The sequence below is a fragment of the Telopea speciosissima genome, chromosome 7 (genome assembly GCF_018873765.1).
Source record: "Telopea speciosissima isolate NSW1024214 ecotype Mountain lineage chromosome 7, Tspe_v1, whole genome shotgun sequence".
NCBI lineage: Eukaryota > Viridiplantae > Streptophyta > Magnoliopsida > Proteales > Proteaceae > Telopea > Telopea speciosissima.
Window position 1 is genome coordinate 6866287 of NC_057922.1, and position 26363 is coordinate 6892649.

Consider the following 26363-nt stretch of genomic DNA (forward strand, 5'->3'; position numbering starts at 1 on the left):
TTGTGTGAAACCACAAATTACAATACACACCCAACCCCGACAGTGGGGAGTGGGAGAGGGAGGGAAAGGATGGAGAATTCCTCTTCATTTCTACCTTTTCTCCAGTATTAATTGCAAAGCAACAATCAATGACTCGGTGGGTTGTGCAAGAGAGTGAGAGTAAATCTCAATTCTGAAAACTAGATTAAAGGGAACAGGAAATGATTCAAAGGAAGGGATTTTCAAGAGGGTGAAGTTTAGGTGAACCCATGACAGTAACACATTTTGATTAGTTATTAATATGATCCAAATATTACGATCAGATGGAACCAAAATGAAAACGGAGTTTATCAAGTGGTAAAATAAAACTATGGACTAAAGTCGGATACCCCACCTGTCTCCCAAAAAAAAGAAAAAGAAAAAACTAAAATAGGATGCATGGACACATATGAATAGCTTAAAAAAAAATGCATGGATGTAGGGACATTAATGGAAGTGTCTTTGATTGAATTCGATCCAACTTTCTAATGCAAGACTTGGCCCATTATTTTTTTTTGGGGTGCCAAGTGGGCTCACCACTATGGTGGCCCGGAGAGGGTGTGGGCACCTAGTGGGCCCAAATGGTAGGGGTAGCTAGGATTTAATCAAGTGATCAAACATTTCAAGTCGGATCTGGCTCCTCTCCAGGGAGCTCAGCACCCAAGGAGTGCCCAAGGGACATTCAAGGGTTGGGCTGTACCACACACATCTCGGTGCATGCCTAGAGATGTATATGGCACAGGCCAACGGTTGGATGCTCCATGGGCTTGCTGGGCTCCCTGGAGAGGAGCTCAAAAACCTAGGGCATGCCTTCAACCATGCAATGCCGAACCGCTAGGCCGAAGCCCAGGTGTTGCTTGGCCCATTATTCCATTCATCAGAATTAGTGGACGTGGAATATATTCAAAATCTTTAACAAAAAGATAAAGAAGAAATTCTCAAAATCTTTTGTTATAAATTTTTTTAAATAACAACCATTCGATTGGAATCCAACACAATTATGCGTAAAGGATTGCAAGAGCTTTTCATCGTAGACTGTATTGGAATGAAGGATTCAGATCCAATGGTTTATCGAGAGGACCTGCGTTGCGAGCTTATGCACACTTGGTGTATTGCATCACGTCACTTTGGACTTTGGAGCAAGAACTTCCGTGACTGACGTTAGTTTCGCATGAGCCAGGGGGGAAAAAAAAGCGCTCTCGTTCCAGCGCTTAAAGAGACTTCTGTGCACTTCAAATCATCTCGGTGATCTCGAAGATGATCAGCGTTCAAGATTCTAAGACGTTGTTCTCTCTGCTAAACGCTGATCAACGGGCGTTCGAAGAAATCATTTCGGACTTTAGCTCTAAATTTCAGCCAGATATGCATTTCAGAGTCTGCTGCTCGCTCGCGGTTCTCTTAGAGGCAAGTTATCCTCGCCTTCTATCCGTTAATGAATAAATTCTTAAATATTTGATCTCTATTACATGATAGTGTTTCTGAATTGCAATGGACCTGTTGGTAAATTGGTCAGGGTTTTGGGTTTTTCGGCTGGAGTGTTGGATTGAGAGAGAACTGAGCTAGGTTTTTCTTGATGAATTGTCTTTACATGTATGTTTTTCAAAATAGAGTATTTTTTGGTAGTGCAGCATTTTCAGAAGTAGATCAATTAAACAAATATTTGGGATAATTCTCTGTAAATTTTCAACGAGAAAAAGTGGAAACCTTTTTTTTTTTGATTCTCTGAGAGAAAGGCATCTAATAATTATATCGTTAGGTGATTGAAGTCCTGATAGGAAAATTTAGTTCTGGAAGTTTTTATTTTTGTTAGATAGATGGAATTTGTGTAGCTACCGAGACTTGGATGTGTTCTTTCAGAATCTCGTGATGACATATTCCATATGGTGACTTCCTGATACATACAGAATTGAATTCAAAGCATTTCTTCCTTTATTGTTGAATTTCTCTAATATTATGTCAGGTAGCTCATTTTCCCTCCAATAGCTGGTTATTCGTACCCAATGGTTCTGCACCTAAGTGCCGTGGGGCACTTGCACAGGATGTTTTTGGTGGAAGGGAGAACCTTGTTCATCAGTCGAAGAGGACTATAGAGGGGGTAGATGGGTAATTTGTGGAGTCCGTCGGCCATGGGGGTTGCCGAATGATACGATCATAGAGGGGGTAGATGGGTAATTTGTGGAGTCCGTCGGCCATGGGGGTTGCCGAATCTCTCAACGAAAGCACCATTGATACGAACACGTATCGGTCTGCTAAGTAAATTGCTGTAAGGGAAGGGATAAATGCCACTTCGAGGGGGGCAACCTCCTAGAAACAGGGGAAGAAGAAGAAGATAGACAGGGAAAGAGAGAAAACAGAGTTAATTCTTCATTGCCTTTCACAATCTCTTGCTTTACATTATATAACCAAATTCTAACAAATTACCCATCTACCCCTAACAGACTAACCCAACACAAATTACCCATCTACCCCCTCTATGATCGTATCAGAGAACCTTGTTCATCAGTCGAAGAGGACCATAAAAATGGATTTTGTGTTCATCCTATTCACATACAGTGATTGGTCCGTGGGTATTATTTTTTTTTTCAAATGAACTTACTTTAATTTGAGGGTTGTAAGTTGTCACTTCTGAGTAACGGAGAAACGAGTCATTGATCCTACTTTGAGTGAGAGATACCCTTGGTGTTCTCTTTGAGGAGGAAAAAGGGTAGGATGATTGTGGATAGTCTTAATCAGCCTCTGGGGACTTCAGAAGGAACGAAAAAGAAGAACTGCTGCTGATGATCAGTGTTCCATTTGAAACATTTGTACAAGCTTTATTTTCTTACCAGGGAGTGGTGACATGTACCATTGGATTCAGGAGCTAAACAGAAGATGAGTTTTCAATTCTGATAGTCCTACACTTTTTGTGTATTTATGCAGGGGGTGTCTCTACCTTCCCTGTACAGATCATTTTACACCATAAATTGATGACATTTGCTGTTATAGATCCATACCCCCTACCCCAACCCCAATCCCAACACCAACCCCTAATGAATTGGGAGAAGAAAACAGTCCCATTAAATCCATTATTAGTGTTTAGAGGTCAGTATTAGCTCATTCTTGCCATCCGTTTGATTAGACATCCTCAGTTTCATCCTTCTGAGCATTTTATCAAATAGAGATTGGTGTTAATTGGCAACCTGAGCACTTTTGGTTATTAGGTTTCTGAGATGGTTGAGGCAGTGTGATATTGGTGTATTCAAGGCCAATTAGTATTACATGTCCTTGTGTGGGTATAGCTAAACACTAAGCACTAATGTCAGGCTTGTTGATTTTCCTCTTCATTGGGATTCAACGCTTGAAGGTGATGGGGATTTAGCTAGGCATAGGATGTTGTCCTTGCCTCATAGATCCATGGAGGCATACACATCTTATTCGAAGTTCTTGCAATTCATAAGCAGGTAAGAGCCAGAATTGGATTTAGTAGAGGTTTGCTGGATGAGTCCTTGTTTTGTTTGTTATATATATATATATATATATGTTACTGCAGCTCAACATGCCCCCCCCCCCACCATACGTTAAATGTGATATCATTGATGTCATTTGCAACAAAGATGCCAGTGATTGCTAACTGTCGAGATTTTTTCTCCCTCAGGACAAAAAGATGCTCAAACCCACTCAACGTTTGGTGGCATTTGCTATTCTCCATCAGACTTATTCTTCACAGTCATCTTCAGCAAGCCCATTTATTTCTTTGCTTATAAATGTAAGCATACTTTGGTACTTACGCCATTTTTTAAGAGTTGTGATGATCTTATGCTCTTATTTCTGTAAGAAGTTATACTATGTGTGCCTTTCAAGGTGTTCAATGGGATTCCTATTGGGTTTGTGTTTTGGTTCCCTCCAAATTTGCCATGGGAATTATCCAATTTGAGTTGGATCAAAATTTCTTTTTTTGCAACACCAGATTCCTCCGCAGTATGACTCTTGTAGCTTGTATGAATTAAAAGCTCTGCCTAAATATGTGGAAATTTAGGGTGTGTGGGTTACTGCCTCATCAATTTGACCTCTAGATTGTTAATCATATCAAATCTTTTCTAAATTAGTAAGCATTCATCTTGTATTACTGTAAATTCAATTTCTGATGTTCCAAGCTTTGTGCAGTGTTATTCTTATATTACTGTAACTTCGACTTCTGGTGTTCCAAGCATTGTGCAGTGTTATTAACATGTGCGCCTCAGGCAAGAGGCACAACCCTTGGGTCTGGCACCATGTCACCGAGGTGCATGCCTTTGTGTCCTTTTATGTACTTGTACACCTCTGTGGCAGGATTTATATATTCAAGCACACATAGCATAACTTCTTTTTTGTTCGACAATTGCAGTCTTAGTGGCTTGCTCCGGTTGAGTAATTACAGTATGCTCTACGATTTTGCTAATTGTTTAGAATCTGGTGTTAGGCTTTGGATCTCACTATGTTTATGTGCTAAAGAACTTGGGCTTTGTTATCTTTTGCATTGTCTAATGTAATTATCACTAATTAGTTGTAAGTTTGTATGGTCAGTGTAATGTGATTGTCTTTCTATGCTGATTGATTATGTTTCTTTACACTATTTTATCATTTACATGAATTATCCATTACTTCTACATGTTTTTATATTTTTTATATATACAAAATCAGTTGTTTTTTTTGGTACCAACTATATATACATACATACATATACATATATATATATATATATATATATATATAAAATAAGAAGAAAAAGAAAAGAAGAAGAATAAGCTAACTATCACTGCTGCAGGTCTTGCTGCAACAACCATGGCCAACTCTCTCAGTCTCTCTTCTGGCATCGAAGAGGAAGTTGCTGCAACACCCATGGCCACCTCACTCTTCCAGCCATAGTTGTCAAGGCATTGCCTAGGTGCCTTGTTGGTGTCACCTAGATGCTGTGACAGCTATGTTTCCAGTGTTGAAAATCTCGAGAAAATGGGTTTAAAAGACGTATAAAAATAAATAAGTTTTAAATTTCACTTGTAACCCCTTTCCTAAAAAGTACATCTTAAAATATTAAAAGTCTCATATTTTACATTTTAACCCCTGAAAAAATTCATATGCCCCCCCCTTTGCATGTGCACTCCTAGGCGTCTGGCTGCCACCTTGGGTCGTTGTCGCTGTGACAACTATGGTATCTTTTTGGCTATTTCTGTTAGATGATGAAGGACCACATGATTGTTGCTCTTTGCTGGAAAGGATACGTAATGGTACTATTCAAAATGTTCTCTGGGTAACAAAAGGAAAACAGAGAATGATTAATGGGGGACCGGAAAGGAGAAAAGTGAAGCTTGGAAGAAATCAGAATTGCAAGGGGAAAGAGAAGAAACCGTGGAGGAGAAGAAGAAGTAGAAAAAGAAGAGGGGGGAGGGGGGAGGAGGATTGCACACGCATACAAACTCAAACTTTAATTCATTCTTCATTATCTCCAATGATGGGGAATTACATCATATATAAAGAGAAATAAAAGACTCCTAAAAATAAGACTCACTATTTAACTAGGAAACTTACCCAAATAAGGAAGCTAAAAACAATTGGAAACTAGATATCCTAGTAGCTAACTTCTAAAATAAAGAGAGATTAAAATAAACTAAAAACATTATTTCCCAAATAACATACATTCCTAAAATCCTACTAAATCCAAACACTCAAATTGGACCCGGTTTGTCTCCGCCTGAATACGCAACTGGGTTTGGGTCGGCCCGGTCCAGGATTCTCCTGCATCAATGATCTTTCTGTGCAGTGGGATAATTGTGTATGGTATTTCAATGGTAATTGGCTTCTTGACCAAAGAAATTTGAGGATATTGGGAATTAGGCTGATGGGGTTAATGAATATAGCTTTATTGATGAATAGGCTTTGGTGGTTTAGCTGTAAATCATTAGATTATAGATGGAGATTTTGCTTTTATATATTGGGTCGGTTTTGTGGGGGTAGGATCCATGAGGATGAGCTTGTCAAATGGGGTATGTGTAAGTGGAAGAATGTTATGAAGAAATATGAATCCTTTTCAGAAAGGGTGGTGTTCAAGGTGGGCAGAAAATGAAACCCAGGGAAGGTTTATGACTTAGAGAAGTGTAGGTTGTTTCATGTTATTTATACAGAGGTAATTATTAATGAATTTTAGATAGGGTAATGTGGAACCCAGGATTTGGAAGAAACATAATTAAGAGTCTTAGAGAGAAAAGGAGTGTGAGAAGGATGGACTTGCTGGCTGTTCTCACTATTACTTATGTTCTAGGTTAACAATTCCTCTCTCCTCATCCCCCCCCCCCCCAAATAAATGAATGGAGATTTTCATTTGGGTTGCGGCTATGGGCAAAATTCTAACAGTGTACCAGCTTAATAATAGAGATTTGGACTTGAATAAAATGCTAAATGTTTCTGTATTGGGGGGGGGGGATTTGGGAGAGGGTGTGAATCTTTCTTAACAGTGTACCAGCTTAATAAGAGAGACTCTAGTCAAGCAGCCTTTATGTTTCATATGATTATTTTGTATTTGTATGTATAAGAACACAATATATAATAATATAACCAGTCACTCCCTTATTGTATACCATCTTGTGTTGGGGGGGGGATGTTTCCCTCCTGTATTGTTGTTAATAAAGTACTTATGATTGATAATACATTGTTATAGGTCTAAAGTAATTCTAGTACATAGTAATCTTATTTTGTGGTTGTAGACACTCAATGGGATTCTATAAACAAATTTATTTTTTTCTTTTTTGTATGTAAAAAAATATTATTCTTTAGATTTGGTGCATCTCTGTTTCAATTATGTTTCTGGCTTTTTGCATTACTAAAATTCCTTTTAGTGTCACATGGGTTTCAAGTATAAAAATTTTAGATGCTGCTTCCTTGTTTCCTCAACATTCATTGCTGCCTTGTGGTCATGATATGAGGGTGCATGACTTGAATGATATGCTATGCTGCATTAGATGCTAGAATTTGCATGTTTATGGTTTCAACTTTTGTTTCTTTACAGGCAGCATGTGATGATGCAGCTGAGAAAATGGAAAGGGCTTTTGTTCTTCAGTTGTTAGGTTCTGTTGTTGCCGATAACAGCAAGGAGGTTCAATTTATTTTCATTTGCAGAAATTTCAAAATTTTGTGTGTGTGTGGAACAGACTGCTTACTTAAAAAAAAGGGAAATTTGGTTGCTGTTAGACTTCTGTTTCATTTTTTTTTTTGTTTTTTTGGTAGAACTTTTATTTCATTCTGATTCAGACTTTTGGGTAGAACTTCTGTTTCATTCTGATTCAGATACTTAGTGCTGCTCACTTATTTTAGCAGCTTAAAGATATGGTATGGTGGTGTGGATACTTATGAAAAAACATGTTTTGCTTTTGTATGATGATCTGTACATTGAATAACTTGGTTTTTTAGCATCGTTTCTGACTCCTTCGGGAGGTAGATGTGCATACCACCGACAACACGGTAAAAATGTGCAATTTACTTTATGTGTCTAAAACAGGTGTGAGATGTTTCCCACCTATATATACTTCATGAAATAAACAATGTGTGTTAGTTCATTGCCTTCTTTATTCTTCTAAAACGTCATTTACTTATCCACCCCCTTCAAAAAAGAAAAAAAGGAAAAAGAAATAACACAGTATTTTTTTGCCAGACTTGTTGTACATATGTCTTTGAGTGGTACATGAGAATCTCCTGATTGCTGGCTGGATGAGACTAAAAACGTTAATGTGTCAAGTAAATGATTTTAGTTCATTATACTCTTTACTTCGCCCTCCCTCCTTTTTTTCTTTTGTGTGTGTGTGTGTGTGTGTGGGGGGGGGGGGGGGGGGTTGTAAATAAATGTTGTTACTAGAAGAATAAAGTATAGCTGTAGTAATTTATTAAAGGGGGGGGGGGGGGGAGAGAACATAGTATATACTATATAGTAGCAGAGTCCTTATAGGAGGATAATTGTCCATTGTTTTCTGAGAAGGCCACAGCCTAAATATTATACATCATGATTAAATCAAGAGGTATGGTGTCCCCAAAACAAACTCAAGGTTGGCCTGATTGGGTCATCCATTGTTTTGCCAAGTAATTGCAATATCATTTGCTGTCCCTGGCCTCTATTGGAAAAGAGCATTTTAATCTTGAAGCAAGGTGGCAGTAAAACCTAACAAGATGTGAGAATTTCAAAGATTTCACTGATTAGCATCTCCAAGATTTTACTGATCACATTCACTTCACTGTTGACTTGATTATATGGCCTATGGAATTTTTTTTTTATTATACACTGTAACCCACCTTAAATGCAAGTTTCAAGCTTTTGATGCCATATAGTTTTTGGTCTCTCTCTCTCTCTCTCTCTCTAGAAACTTACCTAGTTCAACAGATACCTGCTTGTGCTCCCAAAAGTTCATGTTGTTTTTCTCAATGAAATAATTGGAAGCATTTTATTGCTCTCCCAGTACTGAAATTCAATTCATCAGGAATATCTCAGTTGGGGGGTGGCAGTGGGTTGGGTTATGGAAATGCACCAACTGGATCTGAACCTGTTAGGAATAGCTGACCTAAAAGCTGGTTAAGCATGGAGGGTTGGTTGAGATCCTTGCAAAGTGATATGGAACCAATTTTTAGAAATATCTACCAAACAAGCCACTTTTTTCTGATTGAGTCTCCGTGTGTTCCCATGCATGGGCTTGTTGGTGGGACTATTGTTGGACCTAATCTTGGGCTTCCCTAGGGCTAGCTTATGAGTCTTAGGTCCATTGCTGAACAGCTCATACCGTTATTATGATTTTTAAAAATTGTAATATTGAACACAGGATTAAAAGGGGACCCACTTACAGGGTTTCTTGTGTGACAAAGATTGTGTACAATTCAATTCTCTGGCTACTAGTTCTTTCTGTGAGAAGAATGGCTCAGGGCTTCAGTTTCTGCTTTTTATCTGTGGTTCATTCTACTGTTAAATAGATCAAAACTAATCGACATTAGGCTGTGGGACTTCTCAAAGACTATCTTATAAATTGCTCCTTCCATGGTTTTGGACATTTTTTGTTCTCTTCTGTTCTCCTCTTTCTTGGAAGGTAATTGGGTTAATGATTACTGTTTTAGCAGTTGAAGATGGTTTTGAATCCAGATTTCTGGTAGTGAGCTTTCAGACTTTACTGACTTGGCAAGGAACTGTGTTGGTTGACTTATGTAAGTCAGAAGTGGGTGAACAAGGGTTTTGTTTACTGATCTAGTAGCAAACTACCAGAATTTACCAATTTAGAAAGCAATGGCTCTAGTTTAACTGTTCAACTCAGGAAGTGGGAATTGTAGTCCGTGTTTCTATAGATCTTTTTTTCTCTTTTCTTTTTAATATATATTTTTGGTGTGCTGGTATTATCTGGATTTTCTTTTTCCTGACCATTGTACTCTCTGACCGGTACATATTTCTCAGTTAAGATTTGTAATCTTCTCCGATCTAGGAATCCATTGACAGGGCCTTTGCTTACAGTTGCACGTGTAGTTCAACTCTTCTTCCATTTTCTACTGGACAAATTCATCCCTGGGATGAGCTAGTCCTTGACTTATAATGCCTTCTAATAGTTAGCAGCCAAAGGGATCTCCAATATATGACCCAACATGACTCACACTTATAGGAGCTTGGGTTTGGAGTGTCATTTGGTTTTGTTTCATATTTATCTCTCCATTCTTAAATATGTTTTGATCCCCTCTCAGATTCATGACTACCAATTTGTTCTTCATTTGAGAATTTTTCATGTGATGCAGGTACTCAAGCAATCAGCAGAAGATTATATCAAAGGATTTGACCCTTCATCACATGTGAGTTTTATATATGTTATTCAGATTTGCTACATATGTAGGACTAAATTGATGTCATGTTCAGCTTTGAAAATGATGTGCCTTTCTGAGGCTTGCAATGGTTTGATGGCATGTTTTATTGAACTGAATTTCCTCTGTCTGCTTATTTTCCTTTGGTGGATAGCTATTCATATTATTTTCGATGGAATTTCAGGCTCTCCCGCAACGTGAACAGCTGGAAAAGCAATATTGTGATGAAGTACAGCCAGAACCTTATACTAGCTTATTCAGGGTTGCTGCTGTCAAAAATGTAATTTCAGACCCTGATGTACCTCGCGGTTGTGATGCAAATTCACCAGAGTATGGCCCTTTGCTGTAAATTGTTACTGATAAATTATTATTATTGAAAAGAAAAAAATGAATAAGTCTCTTTTATTATTACTATTATTGTTTTACCACTATTTATTATTAGGGGGCAGTTTTCCTAAACAGTCTGTATAGGAAGCCTCTCCTAAAAGGCCCTAAAAATCTGATACATGACAGATTAGATGGGGCTCAAATTTTGTTGACATGTAGATATCAAGATCCCCTGCTCAAATGTCAAATTTCAGCCCAAACAGAGTTTGCCAAGTGGCAAAATAGAGCTTTGAAAAATCCAGGACTGTGGGAGAGTGCACAACAGTAGTCGGAGTACTAAAGGGGTGCATGGACACATGTGGATGCATGCCAATACACGGGAGAATATTTCATTTAATTGGGCTTTGACATTTGACACACGACTAATCCATACCATATCCCCTCTCTAAGTTGGATTTTGGGTTAAGAAAGTAAGTAAGAGAGGAGGAAGAAGTTGGAGGAGGAAGAAGGAGACAAGAGAGAAGAAGGAGAACAATATTTCGGTAGAATATGTTGTGAGGGATAGCTCTCCACACTTATATTATTTCATTAATAGACTTTGAGAATATTACATACACCTCCCTAGGGAGGTAAAAGATAAGAGAGGGATAAAGTAGAAAATACACAATAGGGCAACTAGATATAAGACTAGTTCCCGAACTACCCTTATCACATGAGTTCTAACAACACTAACACTCTATCCAGCGGTCGGAATAGCCACTTCTGTCCATCCGACATAATGATAGTGGTCTGTTTAGGAAGCCTCGGTTTTTCCCTTCTTTTTTTTTTATTTAACTTATTTTTATCCTTTTTAGGACTTAAAATGTTGATTTCTGCAAATGTTTCAATTAACATGTGTAGTTTCTGAATTTTTTTTCTTCTATTATACTATTCAATATGTTGGCATTTCAGGCTTGGATTTACACCACCTGGCTCTAAACCAAAAGTTGGATCTGGAGATAGGGATGAGACAGTGACTGGATTGTTGCAAAATTTGTCATTGGAAGGATTAAATCCTCAGTGGATCAGACCTCTTCCACCACGACTCCCAATACAAGATGGGGAGGCAAGACTCTTACATGACAAGTTAATGTTTAATTATTCTTGAGATTTGCCTGTCTTATTGGGCTTAGCACTTTCCTGATCTTTTGCAGCTTGTGTGGCTGAACCCTGACAATAACCATGAGCTGTTATGGGACTATGGTATGTGTGCTGACACTAGCAGAGGGGCTGCAGTTAGGGAGTTGATTGCAAAAGCCTTGAGGGGACCACTTGTACCTGCACAACAGGAGGTGTGTGTTTACTGTGCTCTTAGAGGAATGGTGACAGTTATCCTAAAAAATGAGGTGAAGCCTAGTAAGTTATAAGTATATCATCAGTTGTGTACTTATGTTCTGGAAGTACCAAAAGAAGGGGGGGGGGGAGGCAAAGGTTAAGAGCAAAGAAAACATCAGTACATGACTAAAGAAGAAATTAGCGGCCATTCTCCAAAATCAGGGCCATACATTCCATGGGAACCTTCTGAAGAATGATACCTAATTATCAATTTAAAAGCTTTTTGTGTTGGCCAAGTTAACCAGTTTTATAGAAATAAGCTTCCCTATGAAAGATCTTGCTCGCGAGGGACTGGCCTTCCACATATGCGGTTCTGAAATATAGTTTTCTATTCATATTTTATGACCACTGGGTAGATATATTCTCCCGAGTCCTGGGTATGTAGATGGGCCTGAAGCAAACAGTTGATCATGTACTAGTACACTCTGACAAGCCAATACAAGTACTAGTACTCCCTCACTTGTGCTAAGACAGCTCTCTCCTTGCAATGTTAGCCTTTTCATATAATGACCAAACATCAGGAGCTAATAAGTGCTTTTTCAGTTTGGGTTGAGTATCTGTGAAGTACTAGACTGAAAAAGCCAAACAAATCTTAAAGCCCTTCATTTTGAATTTCATCATATGAAAGTTCTATAGTTTGCCGAAAAATGGGAACTTTTTGAAGGGGGGGAGTGATGTAGATCAATTCAATCGAAGAGGGGAAGGATAAGCTTGTGCAAGGGGAAGAAAGCTGCTTTCTTTCTGCGGCTCTGAGTCTGTTTTATCTATTTTGAGTTGATTCTAGTTCAGTTACTGAACCAGTGGTGGGCTACTTTTAAGTTACTTGGGCCAAATTCAATTCATAGGAGCCTTAGAGATGGTTTGCGGTTTTAAAAGATCTCCTGAAATTTAGGAGATAAGATTTAGTCAACAGCAGCTTGCGTGTGGATGTGGTGGGGCCCAGTTAAAGAAGTTTTAAGCTTAGCAATCTCTATTTCTGGAAACCAGATCTTCAAGACAAGTCGTGGATCAAGATAGAGTCTAGTTCTTTTTACCAAATATGACATCGGATAGAGCCTATTGGAGGGTAAGGATCCATGTAGCAGACCCCATTTAGCAGAGATTATCCTGACGTGCTGGGCTGTGACTCTGTCTAATGTAGTCCTAGATTCGAATAATCAAACTAGGAACTAAACTAGGATCTTTTCATCAAAGGATGGTTCAGATTAGGGAAAATTTGTATAGCAGATCTTCAATGGCAGCAGCTTGAAGATGAAAAGAGAGTCTCCCGATCTTAACAGATGCAAGGAGTTGATTGGAGATCCACCAATCCCTTCACCTTGACCTCCCGATCTGAACAGACGCAAGGAGTCAACTGGAGATCCACCAGTTTTTTCACCTTGATATTACTCGCAAGGCAACACTCAATAGAGCAAGGCAGCAGTAGCAGCAATGGCAGCAAGCATAAAGCTAAATTTTATTAATCAAATTCGTATTCAATACTTGGACCCCTTACAACCTTATATGAAAGACTCAAAATTAGACTCCTACACTAAAAAAGAATGGCCTAACCCAATCCTTAACCTATTAGCTAACTTAAACTGACTAGGAAACTGAAATAGACTCAAAATAGAGTCATAATCCAACCCAACTAAACAACTAAAAGAAAACTAATAAAATCACTTAAATTGAACCACTGGTTCAAACCAGCTTTGGACCGGTTCAATTTAAAACATTACAAACATGAAAATAAACTAAGTATAAGGTTAATCCCGTATGCAACCTATGCACCCATACTTTAGGCCATTAAAGTGGCCTATTACATAGAAAACCCATGGGATCAAAGGCCTAACATGTATGTAACCCAACCCTAGACTTATTCCTAATAAATTAAGCCCATTTGGATGAATCTGCATCAATTCTCCTCAGCTTGAAAAAATTCATCCCCGAATTTTGCAGTGATGAGGGGGAAACAACATGTGATTAGCAGCTTTGATTATCCCCAAACAAAATTCCGGTGATGCAGGAACATTGGGGATAAAATCTTCAAGGCGTGGAGCTTTCTCTTCGAAGAACCATGGTGGCATAACAAACTCTATGTGTTCGTTTTCTAAATCAACAACTTCTGTGAATGTCCTGCCCATAGAGTCTTCAGTGTTAGCAACCTTCTTATTGAACACTTGAGACACAAGGTTCACCTTTTCAAGAACAGCATCTTGAAGGTCATTGCCTTCCTGTGGAGTGTTCTCAACTACCTCTTCATCTTTTGCTGTTTCCGCTTTGTCTTCTTTGATTTCTTCGACATTGACCACTTAAGTAGAATCTTCTACATGTTGACTTTCCATCTTTGAAGCTATAGGGATTGACTCTTTCTTTTCAACACAATTCACTGTCACTTCAGCTTTATCTTCAAATTGTGCTCTCTCAATTTCCTTTGGCAATGTAAATTTGTATTCTCTGTACATGTCTTCTTTGTAATCCTTGTGCCTATCCCTGTCTTCCCCATGCCTTTTATAAGGTCGGTGAACTTGGGATTGGACCTGATATTTGTCCCAAGGTTCGAAAACTCGGGTCTCGGTGGCATCTCGGCCAGGCCAGAAACCGAGTTGAGCCGAGATCTCGGCGAGTTGTTGCATTTATTTTTTTTTGGACTCGGACCCCCAACTCGGTGGGTTGTACACATATTTTGGGTCTGAAACTTGGTATCCAGCCTATTTCAGGCCATTTAAACACAATGGCATGCCCAGATTTGCCAAAAAACAAGTACAAATATGAGTTTCACTTTGGACCATAGGTTGGTAGGCGACGAGTCGTACTAAAACAACATAATCTATATATAATTTAGTAAAATATAGCAAATTAGCAATCAAAACATTCTAATTAGCACACATCAATCAAGACATTCAAATAAAATGTACATTACATCAATGTTCACTTAATTTGTTACATAAAATGAGATTGAACAAGAAATTCATCCCTATATCGATCCACATAGAATTCCCATGTCATGGAATTGCTATAGTGTTGCAGATAGTGTGACACAGCTTCCATATAAGTCTTCTAATCAACATATACCAATCTCCCTATCTTAGGGTACATGGGAGGTTGTTGGTATGAGGTGTAAGATCCACTGCTACTGTCATATTGAGTTTGAGGCATGTATGACTGGTTTGGGACTAGGAATGTATACTCAACACCTGACCCAGAGCTTTGACTGTCATACTCAGCTGCTGACTGCCCATACTGACCATAGGCACTATAATCGAAGCCGGTGCTCTCACTGGCCATAGTCATAGCCATAATGATCTTTGAGATGATTTCCATATGATGCTCACTAGTAGTATCTATACTCATGCTTCCGAAACTTGTAAGCATGGTGTTCATCTCTTTGTTGTCCTCCTCTTGAGCATATGGTGATGTGAGTGTTTGCGACCCTTCTTTCTGTTGTATGTTTTAGGGTGGCCACCATGGTCTTGATCTTGAGTGGCATGCGTAAACTGAGACTCACCGCTGAAACGCACAGGGTCCTCCTGCGTTCCAACTTCTTGCTCGTACTGCTCGCGCATCCCCTCATGACGATCATCATAATAACCGCCACTCCGCATGCCACTAGCAGCAGCAGCTTCACCACCACCACCACCAGCATCACCATCACCATCACCATTACTAGCATCACCAGTGTCATCACCACCACCATCATCATCATCATCAGGACTTCCTACAGCAGGCTCAAAAGGTTTCGGTGACTCTGCATGTGCACGCCCCTCTTGCGTCGACATATATTCATCAACATCAGTGCCGGTTACAGACGCAATGGTGGGGTCAGGCCTACCCCCAGATTGATCCATATCAGGTGTACCACGATCCCTCACCCACTGGAATAGGGGATCCTCATCGTCATCAGAGTCCTCTTGAAAAATGTTGGACAGTTCAATGGGTTCTTTATCATTGGCCTCAATTCCTTCACGTATGTGCCTCATCCTTAATCTCATATTGTAGTGCACATACATAAGCTGCTCTAGTCGTTCGTTACCCAACCTGTTCCGCCTCTTTGAATGTATCAATGAGAATGTACTCCAGTTGCGCTCACATCCGGAGGATGAACAAGTTTGTGAGAGCACTCTCACTGCTACCTTTCTCAGGTTGGGTGAACTTGTACCATAAAGCACCCACCAGTCGGCTGCATTACAAATATAGAATAGTAAGAATATGTACATTCTAAAGAGATAAAATTATAATTCATAAATGTAATATCATGCCACCTACCAGGGTCTGACTTTTGTCTACCCTCCACTGTAGCTAGTCAACCGAAACTTGCTGAGGCCTCTCTGAAGTATTTGATCTATTTTCAATTTGAGGCATTAGTATTTCCTATTTAGTAATTACATTCATAAACTAACTACCAAAGTGCCAAAGTCCCATACTCTCACCTTATCATTGCAAGCAGCTTGTGTCTTTGGATGGGGCTCCAACTTCTGAGTAACAGCTTGAACTGCCTCTAACAATTCTATGTCTAGCCCAAGATCATGGGAGTAGTGATACTTTGGATTCAAATAGTATCTTTGGTAAAGTAAACACCACAAATATGATTTGTTAGTGACTTAATTGCTTTAATGCCTTTAGGGTTTTGAATATGTAAATGTAAAAAAGTTATAACATTTAAAGTATAAAGTATGTTGAACTCACCAGCCTTATGCAATGGATGACTCAAGTGCTTCTCCCACCGCTCATCAATGATGTTAGTGTAGGACTTTGCACTTCGAGGTATAGCAGCTCTAACCATTTCCTTCATTTTTTGGATGGCAACATAAATGTGGCCCAAAGTAGGCTTCTTCTTTGTATCAACCATCCTCAGTACTGCCACCACTGGCTCTAATATGCCAACCACTTTCCCCAAGTCCTTCCAAAATCCATCATTTGCAATGGTCTGTTGTGCTACCTTTGCTTCTTCTGACTTAGAACCTTGCCAACCAAACCATTCATGACTTGCAAACATACACCTTAGACCTATCGCCTTACTCTGAAAACTCTTCAATGCAATGTAATTGGTGGTAAATCAAGTGACACCAGGCCTCACTAAATCTCCATTGCATTTCTCCCTCATCAAGGCTAAAGCATAAGAATGGTTGTACACAAAAGTTGTCACTTGTCTTGCCCTATTTACCACACCCGCCACCAAAGTCTTTTTCCCTATGTCCTTCAGCATTAAATCAATAGAATGGACTGCACATGGGGTCCAAAAGAGCCGGATCCTCTTACTCTTCTTATTCATCAACTTCTCTCCAGCCTTTTTATAGTTGGAACCGTTATTCGTCACAATTTGGATAACGTTCCTTGGTCCTACCTCCTCCACCACTTACTTCAACTCCTTATACAAGTATGATGCATCCTTTATATGCTTTGATGCATCGATAGACTTTAAGAATATAGTCTTTCCATTGCAACTCACCATGAAATTTATGATGGACAGCCTAGTAGGTCCAGTCCAACCATCAGCCATAAGAGTAACCCCATATGTCTCCCACATTGGCTTCAAACCATCAATGTATTCTTTTAACTCCTCTACCTCCTGAGGCAAGTATACATTGTATAATTCAAATGGTGAAGGTCCCTTCCATCCTGCACCAGCCTTCCCTGCAGCATCAAGGAATGCATTATAGTATGTTCCTTGTGCTACATTGGCTAGAATGCCATGGTAAAGCATGAACTTGCTGAAGGCTTTTCGTGCTTTCTCTTGTTTACCACCAAATACTTGTGGGATGGTTGGCTGGTAGGCATCTTGTTGCCTAAAAGTGGTGGGATCCTGCTCAAAAATGGGTTCTGGACCTTGTACTCGTGGTCGGGTTTGGGGTCGTGGTATATTTCTTGTCCCAGTGCTTCTCCTCCTCTCATCTTCTTGCACTGGTGCAGCTGAGCCAGATCCACCAGCTCCTCTTGCTTGCTCATATGCTCTTATATTATCAAAATGAAAACTTTGTCTACTCTCAGCCAAAGTCTGCTGGTAAATTCTCCATTCAGCCTTTGATTGAAACTCACCAGGTGGAGGCCCAATGTCAGTATCATCTCCGCCATAGACCTCTGCACCAGCCCTCTCTAGTATTGCCTCATTAAACTCTTGTTGCATTCTTTCCCTCTCAGATTTTTTTAATCTTCCTCCTTTCAAATGTTGTGTCATTGCCACTTTCACTTGGATAGGAACATTTGGGCATGATGAAACATCCTTGCCTGTACCAGACAAGTGTTGCTTTAACCTGGTGGCTCCTCCAGATAGCAACTTCCCACAATAATTGCATTTGGACTTCTTTTTGTCTGCGGACATGGGAACTCCATGTTGCCATGCTATATCAGACATTATATACAAAATGTCTTATGTTTTACACTGTTACATAAAAAAGCATGTATTAATAACCATGGATCACTTAAAGTAAGGTATTCAAGACTTAAAGTATGCTATTCATAACTCTTAAACGTAATGTCAAGCTACTAGAACTATGAAATAACTATCTCTTATTTATCCCCTAAACCTAGTATTTATTTGTTAATAAAAAATAATATTTTGAATTTTTTTTAAAACTATTTATACCTTAAAGTATAAGAAAAATATAATGTAATGATGAATTTGACACCATTTGAAGTTGAATATTATGTACATATGTTGTACATAATTTTCCATAAGCAATAAATATTTTTCCTTAATATTATATATATATTTTAAAATTTTATAATATATTTATTAAATCTGAAAAATAAAACAATTTTTTTAATGGGTGAAAATAAAAATTTAATCCATGGGGCTGTAGAGCATCCCAAGTAGTTTAACATATATCAAAATCATTTTCAAACAATCACTATTCATCCTATTTTTTTCATTTTCTTTTTTCAAATAAATCATTTATTTTTTCAGAAATTATAATAAATAATTTATTAACTGAAAAAAAAATCCGACTCCATGAAGTGATAGATCGGGCAAAGATGTTCAACATATATTAAAACCATATGAATCTAACAAGGATTATAAAATTTTTTTTTGGAAAAAATAGATTTGGGGAAGAAATAGAAAACACCTTTGAAATCTTGCAAATAGGTGATGATGTTCCAAATTGGCACTTGAATCTTCACTTTGGCACTTCAATCTGACTCCAAACAGTGCATTCCATCTAACAATCGAAAGAAAGAAAAAGAAATTTGAAGGAGAGGTGTTTTTCCCCTTGGTTTAGAGCCTATCGAGTTCTGTTCCTGCTCTCTCTTATGTTGGAAATGGGTTTTTGGGTGAAAATTGGGCTGAATACAAGTAAATAGCACCTTTGGGCCCAACCGAGATATCGCCGAGATCTCGGCGAGATATTGTTTTTTTTGTATTGAAAATATCTTGATTTTAACCTTCGAGATATCACCGAGATCTCGGCCGAGAAATTGCACTTTTAGGAACCGACTAGTAACTCGACTCGTTATTGCCCAAAACCGAGAAACTCGACGAGATCTCGCGAGTTCTCGAACCTTGATCTGTCCTCATCTAGGGGAATGTTGATGTCCCTCTGAGGAGTAACCTGTCGTTGCTCAATCAGGTGCAACCTTTCAGTGATAGTCCTCTGTTCAGCTCTGATCTCTTCAAATATAGCCTTTTGCTTAGCAGTGAACTTCTGAAACATCTCGAACATTGCTGCCATAGGATTGGGTGGGTGTGGCAGCTCTGTATTTAGAACTGGATTGCCATGTTGATCCATGGCTCTGATACCAATTAATGTAGTCCTAGATTCGAATAATTAAACTAGGAACCAAACCAGGATCTTTTCATCAAAGGATGGTTCAAATTAGGGAAAATTTTTATAGCAGATTATCAATGGCAGCAGCTTGAAGATGAAAGAGAGCCTCCCGATCTTAACACATGCAAGTTGTCGATTGGAGATCCACCAATCCCTTCACCTTGACCTCCTGATCTGAACAGATGCAAGGAGTCAATTGGAGATCCAACAGTTCCTTCACTATGATATAACTCACAAGGCGACACTCGATAGAGCAAGGCAGCAGCTGCAATGGCAGCAAGCATAAAGCTAAATTTTATTAATCAAATTCGTATTCAATACTTGGCCCCCTTACAACCTTATATAAAAGACTCAAAATTAGACTCCTATACTAAAAAGGAATGGCTTAACCCAATCCTTAACCTATTAGCTAACTTAAACTGATTAGGAAGCTGAAATAGACTCAAAATAAAGTCATAATCTAGCTCAATTAAACAACTAAAAGAAAAACTGATAAAATCACTTAAATTGAACCACTGGTTCAAACCAGTTTTGGACCGGTTCAATTTAAAACATTAAAAATATGAAAATAAACTAAGTATAGGGCTAATCCCGTATGCAACCTATGTACCCATACTTTAGGCCCATTAAAGTGGCCTATTACATAAAAAAACCCATGGGATCAAAGGCCCAACATGTATATAACCCAACCCTAGACTTATTCTTAATAAATTAAGCCCATTTGGATGATGAATCTGCATCACTGTCCTCTTACTATTTTTCATCTTTCATTTGTCATTTCTATTTTTCATTTCTCACCTCTTTCCCCATTCCTCCTTTCCCATCTTTTCTTTCCCTTTCTTGGTTAGAACTCTGTTTTCACTACTTTGTTTTGTTTGGATCCATGTAGCCGACCCCATTAAGTTGGGATAAGGCTGAGTTTGTTGTTAAATCTCTATTTCTGGAAACCAGATCTTCAAGACAAGTCGTGGGTCAAGATAGAGTCTAGTTCTTTTTGTTATATTTCAGTTATGGGGACAGATCTTGCGTAAGAGTTATTTGGAAGTTTCCTAACTCAAAAGGAATCTCATTTTATGTCTTGCGTAAGAGGGATTCTTGTATCTAGTAGTTTCTATTTTCTGAGTTTAGTTACTGTGTACGTATGGAGTCTAGAATAGTTTCTATTTCTTTGTTTTTTGTACTTTATTTAAGCATTGTACTGCTGTAATGGAGATACAATTGAATGAAAGAGAGTTTTGGCTTCAGCCTTGTTGGTGCAGTGGTGATGCAGTTCCAGCCCTGTTGTGGTGATTCAACAGGTTGTGTATGGTGGTGATTCCATTCCCGCAGGCCTAGCGGAGAATGTAGGTCATATCTTCTTCTTATTATTTGTTTAATTCGCTGCAGTATTTCTTTTCTCAGTTTAAAAATTTTCCAGATCTGAATATCTTCTTTCCCATGCTGATCTGTTTGTCTCCATTCCTATTTTCTCTCATGCGACAACTGACCGTCGAGAGTCCTATTTGGTAACGCTGTTGGATAAGGATTTGATGGTTGTCTTATATCAGATGTTACATAACTTGCAGATGCCCTGTTTTAAGCTTCCATATATCTATTACTCTACCATGTCACTGCAATCCAGTCGTTGGATCACTTTGATCTGTTAGTTAGGTTCCTATTTTCAAGCATTACCTTACCTCCTTGGCGCAACGGTAAGGTTGCTCTATTATGACTTAGTGGTCGCAGGTTTGAGTTGGGAAACAGCCTCTCCATAAAGCGGGAGTAGGCTGTGTACATTGCGACCTCCTCAGACCCTGCGGTAGCGGCAACCTCATGAACTGGGTAAGCCCTTTTTTTTTCTACCTTTGACCAAAGTTTCAGCCAGATCTCTTTTCTGCTGATCTGTATTTCTCCCAAAAAAAAAAAAAGAAGATCTAGAGTAGCTATTTTCTAGTATCTTCTCAATTCACTGTGATTCTGTCCTTTGTTCTTGCTTCCTAAACTGTCCTACAAGTTAGTGAAACTCATCAGGGAGAATGATCAAAGGGTGATTTGTTTGTTAATTTATTTATTTTTCAAATTCACTGGAAAAATTTTCTTAGATGCGTGTGCTTGCGGACTTGGACTCTAACCTTATTGCTAGAGATGTCTGAAATTTTGATTATAACTTTGAAACTAGTCTTGAAACTGTAGTCTGCAAATAGAATGGTGATGAATGCCCAAATAATACTTTTGGAATAAAGAGAAGGAATAGGAAACTGTGAAGAATTTATAAAGAGCATTGAAAATTAATGATTTTTGAAAAGTAAAGCATACTTAATGATGGAAGGCTAGAAAGAGCTTGCAGAGTTGTTATTTGCTACCCCATTTTGCTTTCCTTTTCTTTTGGAAAAAAAGAGTTTGCTTTCGTTTTTACCCACTAGAAATCTAAAAAGGCACCAGAGATATTTTCCGAATACTGGTTATTTTGTTTTAAATGACCATGTGATTACTTACCACATCTGATAAGGGAGAAGGAATGTTGCTCTTACTTATCAAAATTTTGAAACCTCATGGCCAGGCTTCAAGATTTCGTTTCGACTGGGATTTGACCTTGGTCGGAACCAAAATTTACCATCGGAAAGGCATCGAATTGGTTGAAATATACTACCAAAATGGCACCAAAATTTGTTCTATTTTGGTGAAAAACCCAAAATAAATTTTTTTTGGGAGTGGGGGGTGGGGGTTGTTCTACCTATCTATCTTACCCAATGGAACCTTGACTACATCTACTAGAGTGGGGGAGGAAGTTTTTGGGGGGGGGGGGGAGTGGGGCACAAGGTGAAGACAGGAGAGTCCAACCTTTGACCTCCTTGGAGCCTGCACTGTACTGGCAAGGCACTGACCAACTGAGCAAGCAGTTGTCTAAAAAAAAAGAAAAACCAAAACATTGAAGAAACCGAAATAGGTTGCCGAAATTTTGAACCATGCTCATGGCCTCCTACATGATTTATTCTCTTCACTTACTCTTTGATTCTATTTCCAGCAAGTTTTGGTGGAGTTGGCAAATGACCCGAAGCTCGTATACCACTGTGGACTGACTCCACGAAAGTTACCTGTACGCATTTACAGTTTCACAGAGTTATTTCTTTAATATTTTGTGTCTGTTCTTAAGAGGCCTTTTTTCTTGCTTTCAGGAGCTGGTAGAACACAATCCCCTTATTGCTGTTGAGGTTCTTATAAAGTTGATGAATTCTGCTGAAATTTCAGAGTAAGTGTTTAATTATTTATTTTTTAATTACCCTTTTATTTTTGAAATTTCTGAAAAGTATATACAGATCTTACTGTCTGATGTTTTCTACCTGAACTTGTGGTACAGATATTTCACAGTCCTTGTAAATATGGACATGAGTCTACACTCCATGGAAGTTGTAAACAGGCTAACTACAGCGGTTGATCTGCCCACCGAATTTGTGCACATGTATATCACAAATTGTATATCATCCTGTGAGAACATCAAGGTCCTTTACTTCCCCTTTTCTTTGCGCATGTGATCTTCACCCCAACCCCCTGCATGTGCTCTCTGATCATACCAAAGAACTCATCTAATGGTGTTAAATTATACTTGTTATGACGGTAGTGATCTCCATCATGACTGCCAATCTGGAGGAAAAAATTGACAGAGTTAGTGGGTCTGGATTGAGGGACTATATAACACGAGAAATCTGGCACAACAAAATATTTTTTTTCGCTCAAGGCTGCACAACAAAACTTGATTATAAATGGGTCATGTTTTGGTTGAGGGTGTCTAAGCCGCAGGTCATGTTAGGTTGGGATTCGTTGACAGAATCACTAAATGGGCCATGTTCAGATTGGCCAGAATCTGACATAACCCGAACACGACATAATCCATTACCACCCGTACTCCATATTCACCCCTACTGAGAACTCAGCTCTTCAAGCATGTAGGTGCACTACTTCTCTAAGTATTGGAATTTTAGACATGTAACTTGATTATCAATTCTCCTATGGTGGTAATTTATGTGTGTATACTCTAGTTCTTTATTTACACTCAGCCTTTTGGAATCTTAAGCTTTTGTCAGCTAAGATATGCCTTAAAAATTATGATATTTGCCATGTGGCAAGACCCAGCGCTCTGCCCATGTGCACGGGTGAACTTTAAGCTCACATTGTACTATTGTAGTCTGTAGAAGCAAGTTTGCCTCCATATCATGCCTATTTGAGCCAGATGGGGGTTCATTTTGGCCAATCCGACTGCTGGACAGGTAAGTTATCCTCTTGATTGGCCATGTGTCAGTGTCATAGCCCATCTCAATTACTCCATGTGTACCAAATCAGAGTGTAATTGTCTCTTCTGGTTAGCATGTATTAAGGTAACCCTCTGAATTTATGCGTAGTCTTTATGCCAATAATTCTGTGAGTACTATGATCCTCAATAGGCATAAAGGAAGCTTGTCTATTTGTTCTTTCAGTTGAAATGCTTTGTGTACTTTTTGGTCTATTTTATGAACTTGATGTTTATCTTGTCTTGATTTTTGTCAGTGAATTGTGCCATATTGGGAATTCAAGCTCCTAATGTGTTCTTGTTTTATTTCTCAGGATAAGTATATGCAGAACAGACTTGTCAGACTTGTATGTGTTTTCTTACAAAGCTTGATCCGAAATAAGATAATCAACGGTGAGGACATGCTGCTAACATGTGTTTGATATTCTTATTTGATGCAATTCTTTGCATAGTCATTCTATAAGTTGGCGTGAATGTGCGCACAGATGACCATTTACTTGTTCCTACCATGTGTGCATCTGCTTGTTGGCCATGTTTGTGAAATTCTTGATTGTAAAATTCATCTTGTCCTTGGGGTCTGTCTCAGTTTCATCCTGTGGAAGACTGTTCTTGTATTTTGTAATTTTGTGCTGAAATTGGGTAAAATTATTTAGACTATTCAAATAGAAATGATGGAGAAAAAGGGATAGGAAAGAAGATAGAAAATGAAAATTAAAGAAATATTCATAGCATAAAATTTGACATGTTGCATTCTAAGAATAAAATCAAATGGAAGATTCACTAATATGAGATTCAACACATCACAGCCAACTTAAAATATAGAATTATCGAAATCCAATATCAGTGAAGAACAAACAAAGTCATTTAAACTAAGCACTTTTCTAGCATTAGGGGGAGAAAAACACTAAGCATTTGTCTAAGTGATATTTGAAAGAGGGCCCATGATGCCAAGGCTGTAGAACAAGGCTTCAGAACCGTTCCATCCTCAAGAAATCGGGTACAGTATGTTGAGCAACTCTGAGTGTTGGGAAAATAGACCTTGTTGCAACTGTGCTCAAGAGGCAGGATTGCAACAATATGATGCAACGACGACAATAAAGTGCAGCACCAGCATTCAGTTATTCTGTGTGAATTTAGCTCCCCTTTCCCAAGTGCAGTGGAAGTTGTAAAGATTTAGTCAAAGTTTTGGCCCCCTTTCCATATGTTTCTATTCTTTTATCCATTCCTTCGTCAGTGGACTAAATTTTTTTCTTTTCTGGTTCTCTCACCTGTCTTTTTCTTCTTGGAACTCTTTTCTTTGTGCTTATCTAGCAGTGTAAAGTAGCAAGGAGCTATAAATTAACTTCATCTTTCATCTGAATACAATTGCACAAGTAATAGAGGTAACTGGCCCAAGTTACAAGGACCTGATGCACGCCCTGGAGAGTCTCCTGCATTCAGTTCCGACTTAGAAATCTCTTGTACCTTTCAAGTTATTTATCTTTTCAGACAGTCCATCAAAATAGGTCAATCTCAACTAACTGTTCCAATTTATCGTAGAAATCTGATTGGCTACTTAAAGGCTGAGGGTAAGCAAAGAGAAGTAAGACTATGGATATAGCAAGGCACGATTGTTTTTCTTCCCAAAGGCATACCTGAGAAACTTTAATGTCTCTTGGGGACTGGTTTATGAGAGACAAAATTGATGGAAGTTGAAATTGAAGCTTAAACCTTTTGACAGGTTTGTTTCATGCTCAATTCCGTTACTGAAACTAAATATTTGCAATCTCAGTCAAAACAGTTCTACTTTTACAGCCAAGGTAGAACCATTTCCTCTTCCTTCCATAGTTGTCACAATGGCATGTTTTTTTAATTTCAAATCCCAAAATTGAAGCATATAATATACCACTTAAAAGTAACTTTGTATTTTTACATTAATGTACTGATTTAATGTCCATAAACAATCCAATCATTTTGTTTTTTGTCTTAAGGTCTGATGTATTTGTATGTTAGATATTTATGTGCCTATGCATTTATGGATGTGTAGTTGAGGTCTGTTCTTGCATGTTCTAGATGCAATACATAGTTTCATTGTTAGTATTCCAGATGAGTAGATGTGAATAGATTATAAATCCATTGTGTTTATGATTCTTATGGTCACATTTATGGATTGCAGTTCAAGATCTTTTCATTGAGGTGCAGGCCTTCTGTATTGAGTTCTCAAGGATTAGGGAAGCAGCTGGATTGTTCAGGCTCTTGAAAACCTTAGAATGAATATGAATAATCTCAAATTTTGTTCTTTCTTTGTTTAAGTCGGCACATATTTCCTTCCCTTGTCTAATTCTTCTATATGTTCTATAAATAATGGCATTTTAGATATCCATAACCAATCATTCTGCCGGATGATGAATGGCATTTTAGATATCCATCAACCCATTTGCAAGTATCTTGATGACATCAACTAACTCATACTATGATCATGGACCACCTGGTTTTGTCACCACTTGGAGGGGAATAGTAGCTAACTTGACTGTTTAGTTCTGACCCAAACACACGAACAAAGCAAGAACAAGATGGGGATAGGGATTTATTACAGACCAAAAATTAAAATGGGGGGAGGGATTATTGCAAACCATTTTTTTAAAATCAAACAAAAGAAACGCTAAGTTGCAGTGGCTCCTGGGGATGGATAGCCATGATAAAACCGGGTCCAGAGACTTCTCGCACGATGACCTTTGTTCTCTCACAAATGAGCGACCTCCTACTCGATCACGAACTAGCAACTAAGCAAGAAACCAATCTGGGCTTGGAGGGTTCAGTCGATGGGTTTG

At 38.6% G+C, this 26363-nt stretch overlaps 1 protein-coding gene across 1 annotated transcript; it reads left to right on the forward strand.

Moving 5' to 3' along the window:
• Positions 1-1209: 1209 nt before the first annotated feature.
• Positions 1210-25933, forward strand: LOC122669877 (CCR4-NOT transcription complex subunit 11-like). The gene is made up of 12 exons (XM_043866755.1): positions 1210-1422; positions 3653-3763; positions 7037-7123; positions 9784-9837; positions 10031-10176; positions 11125-11278; positions 11367-11504; positions 22294-22365; positions 22445-22518; positions 22627-22768; positions 23868-23946; positions 25709-25933. Exons 1-12 carry the CDS (start codon positions 1276-1278, stop codon positions 25804-25806), a joined length of 1302 nt encoding a protein of 433 aa, XP_043722690.1. The 5' UTR covers positions 1210-1275; the 3' UTR covers positions 25807-25933.
• The last annotated feature ends 430 nt before the right edge of the window (positions 25934-26363 follow it).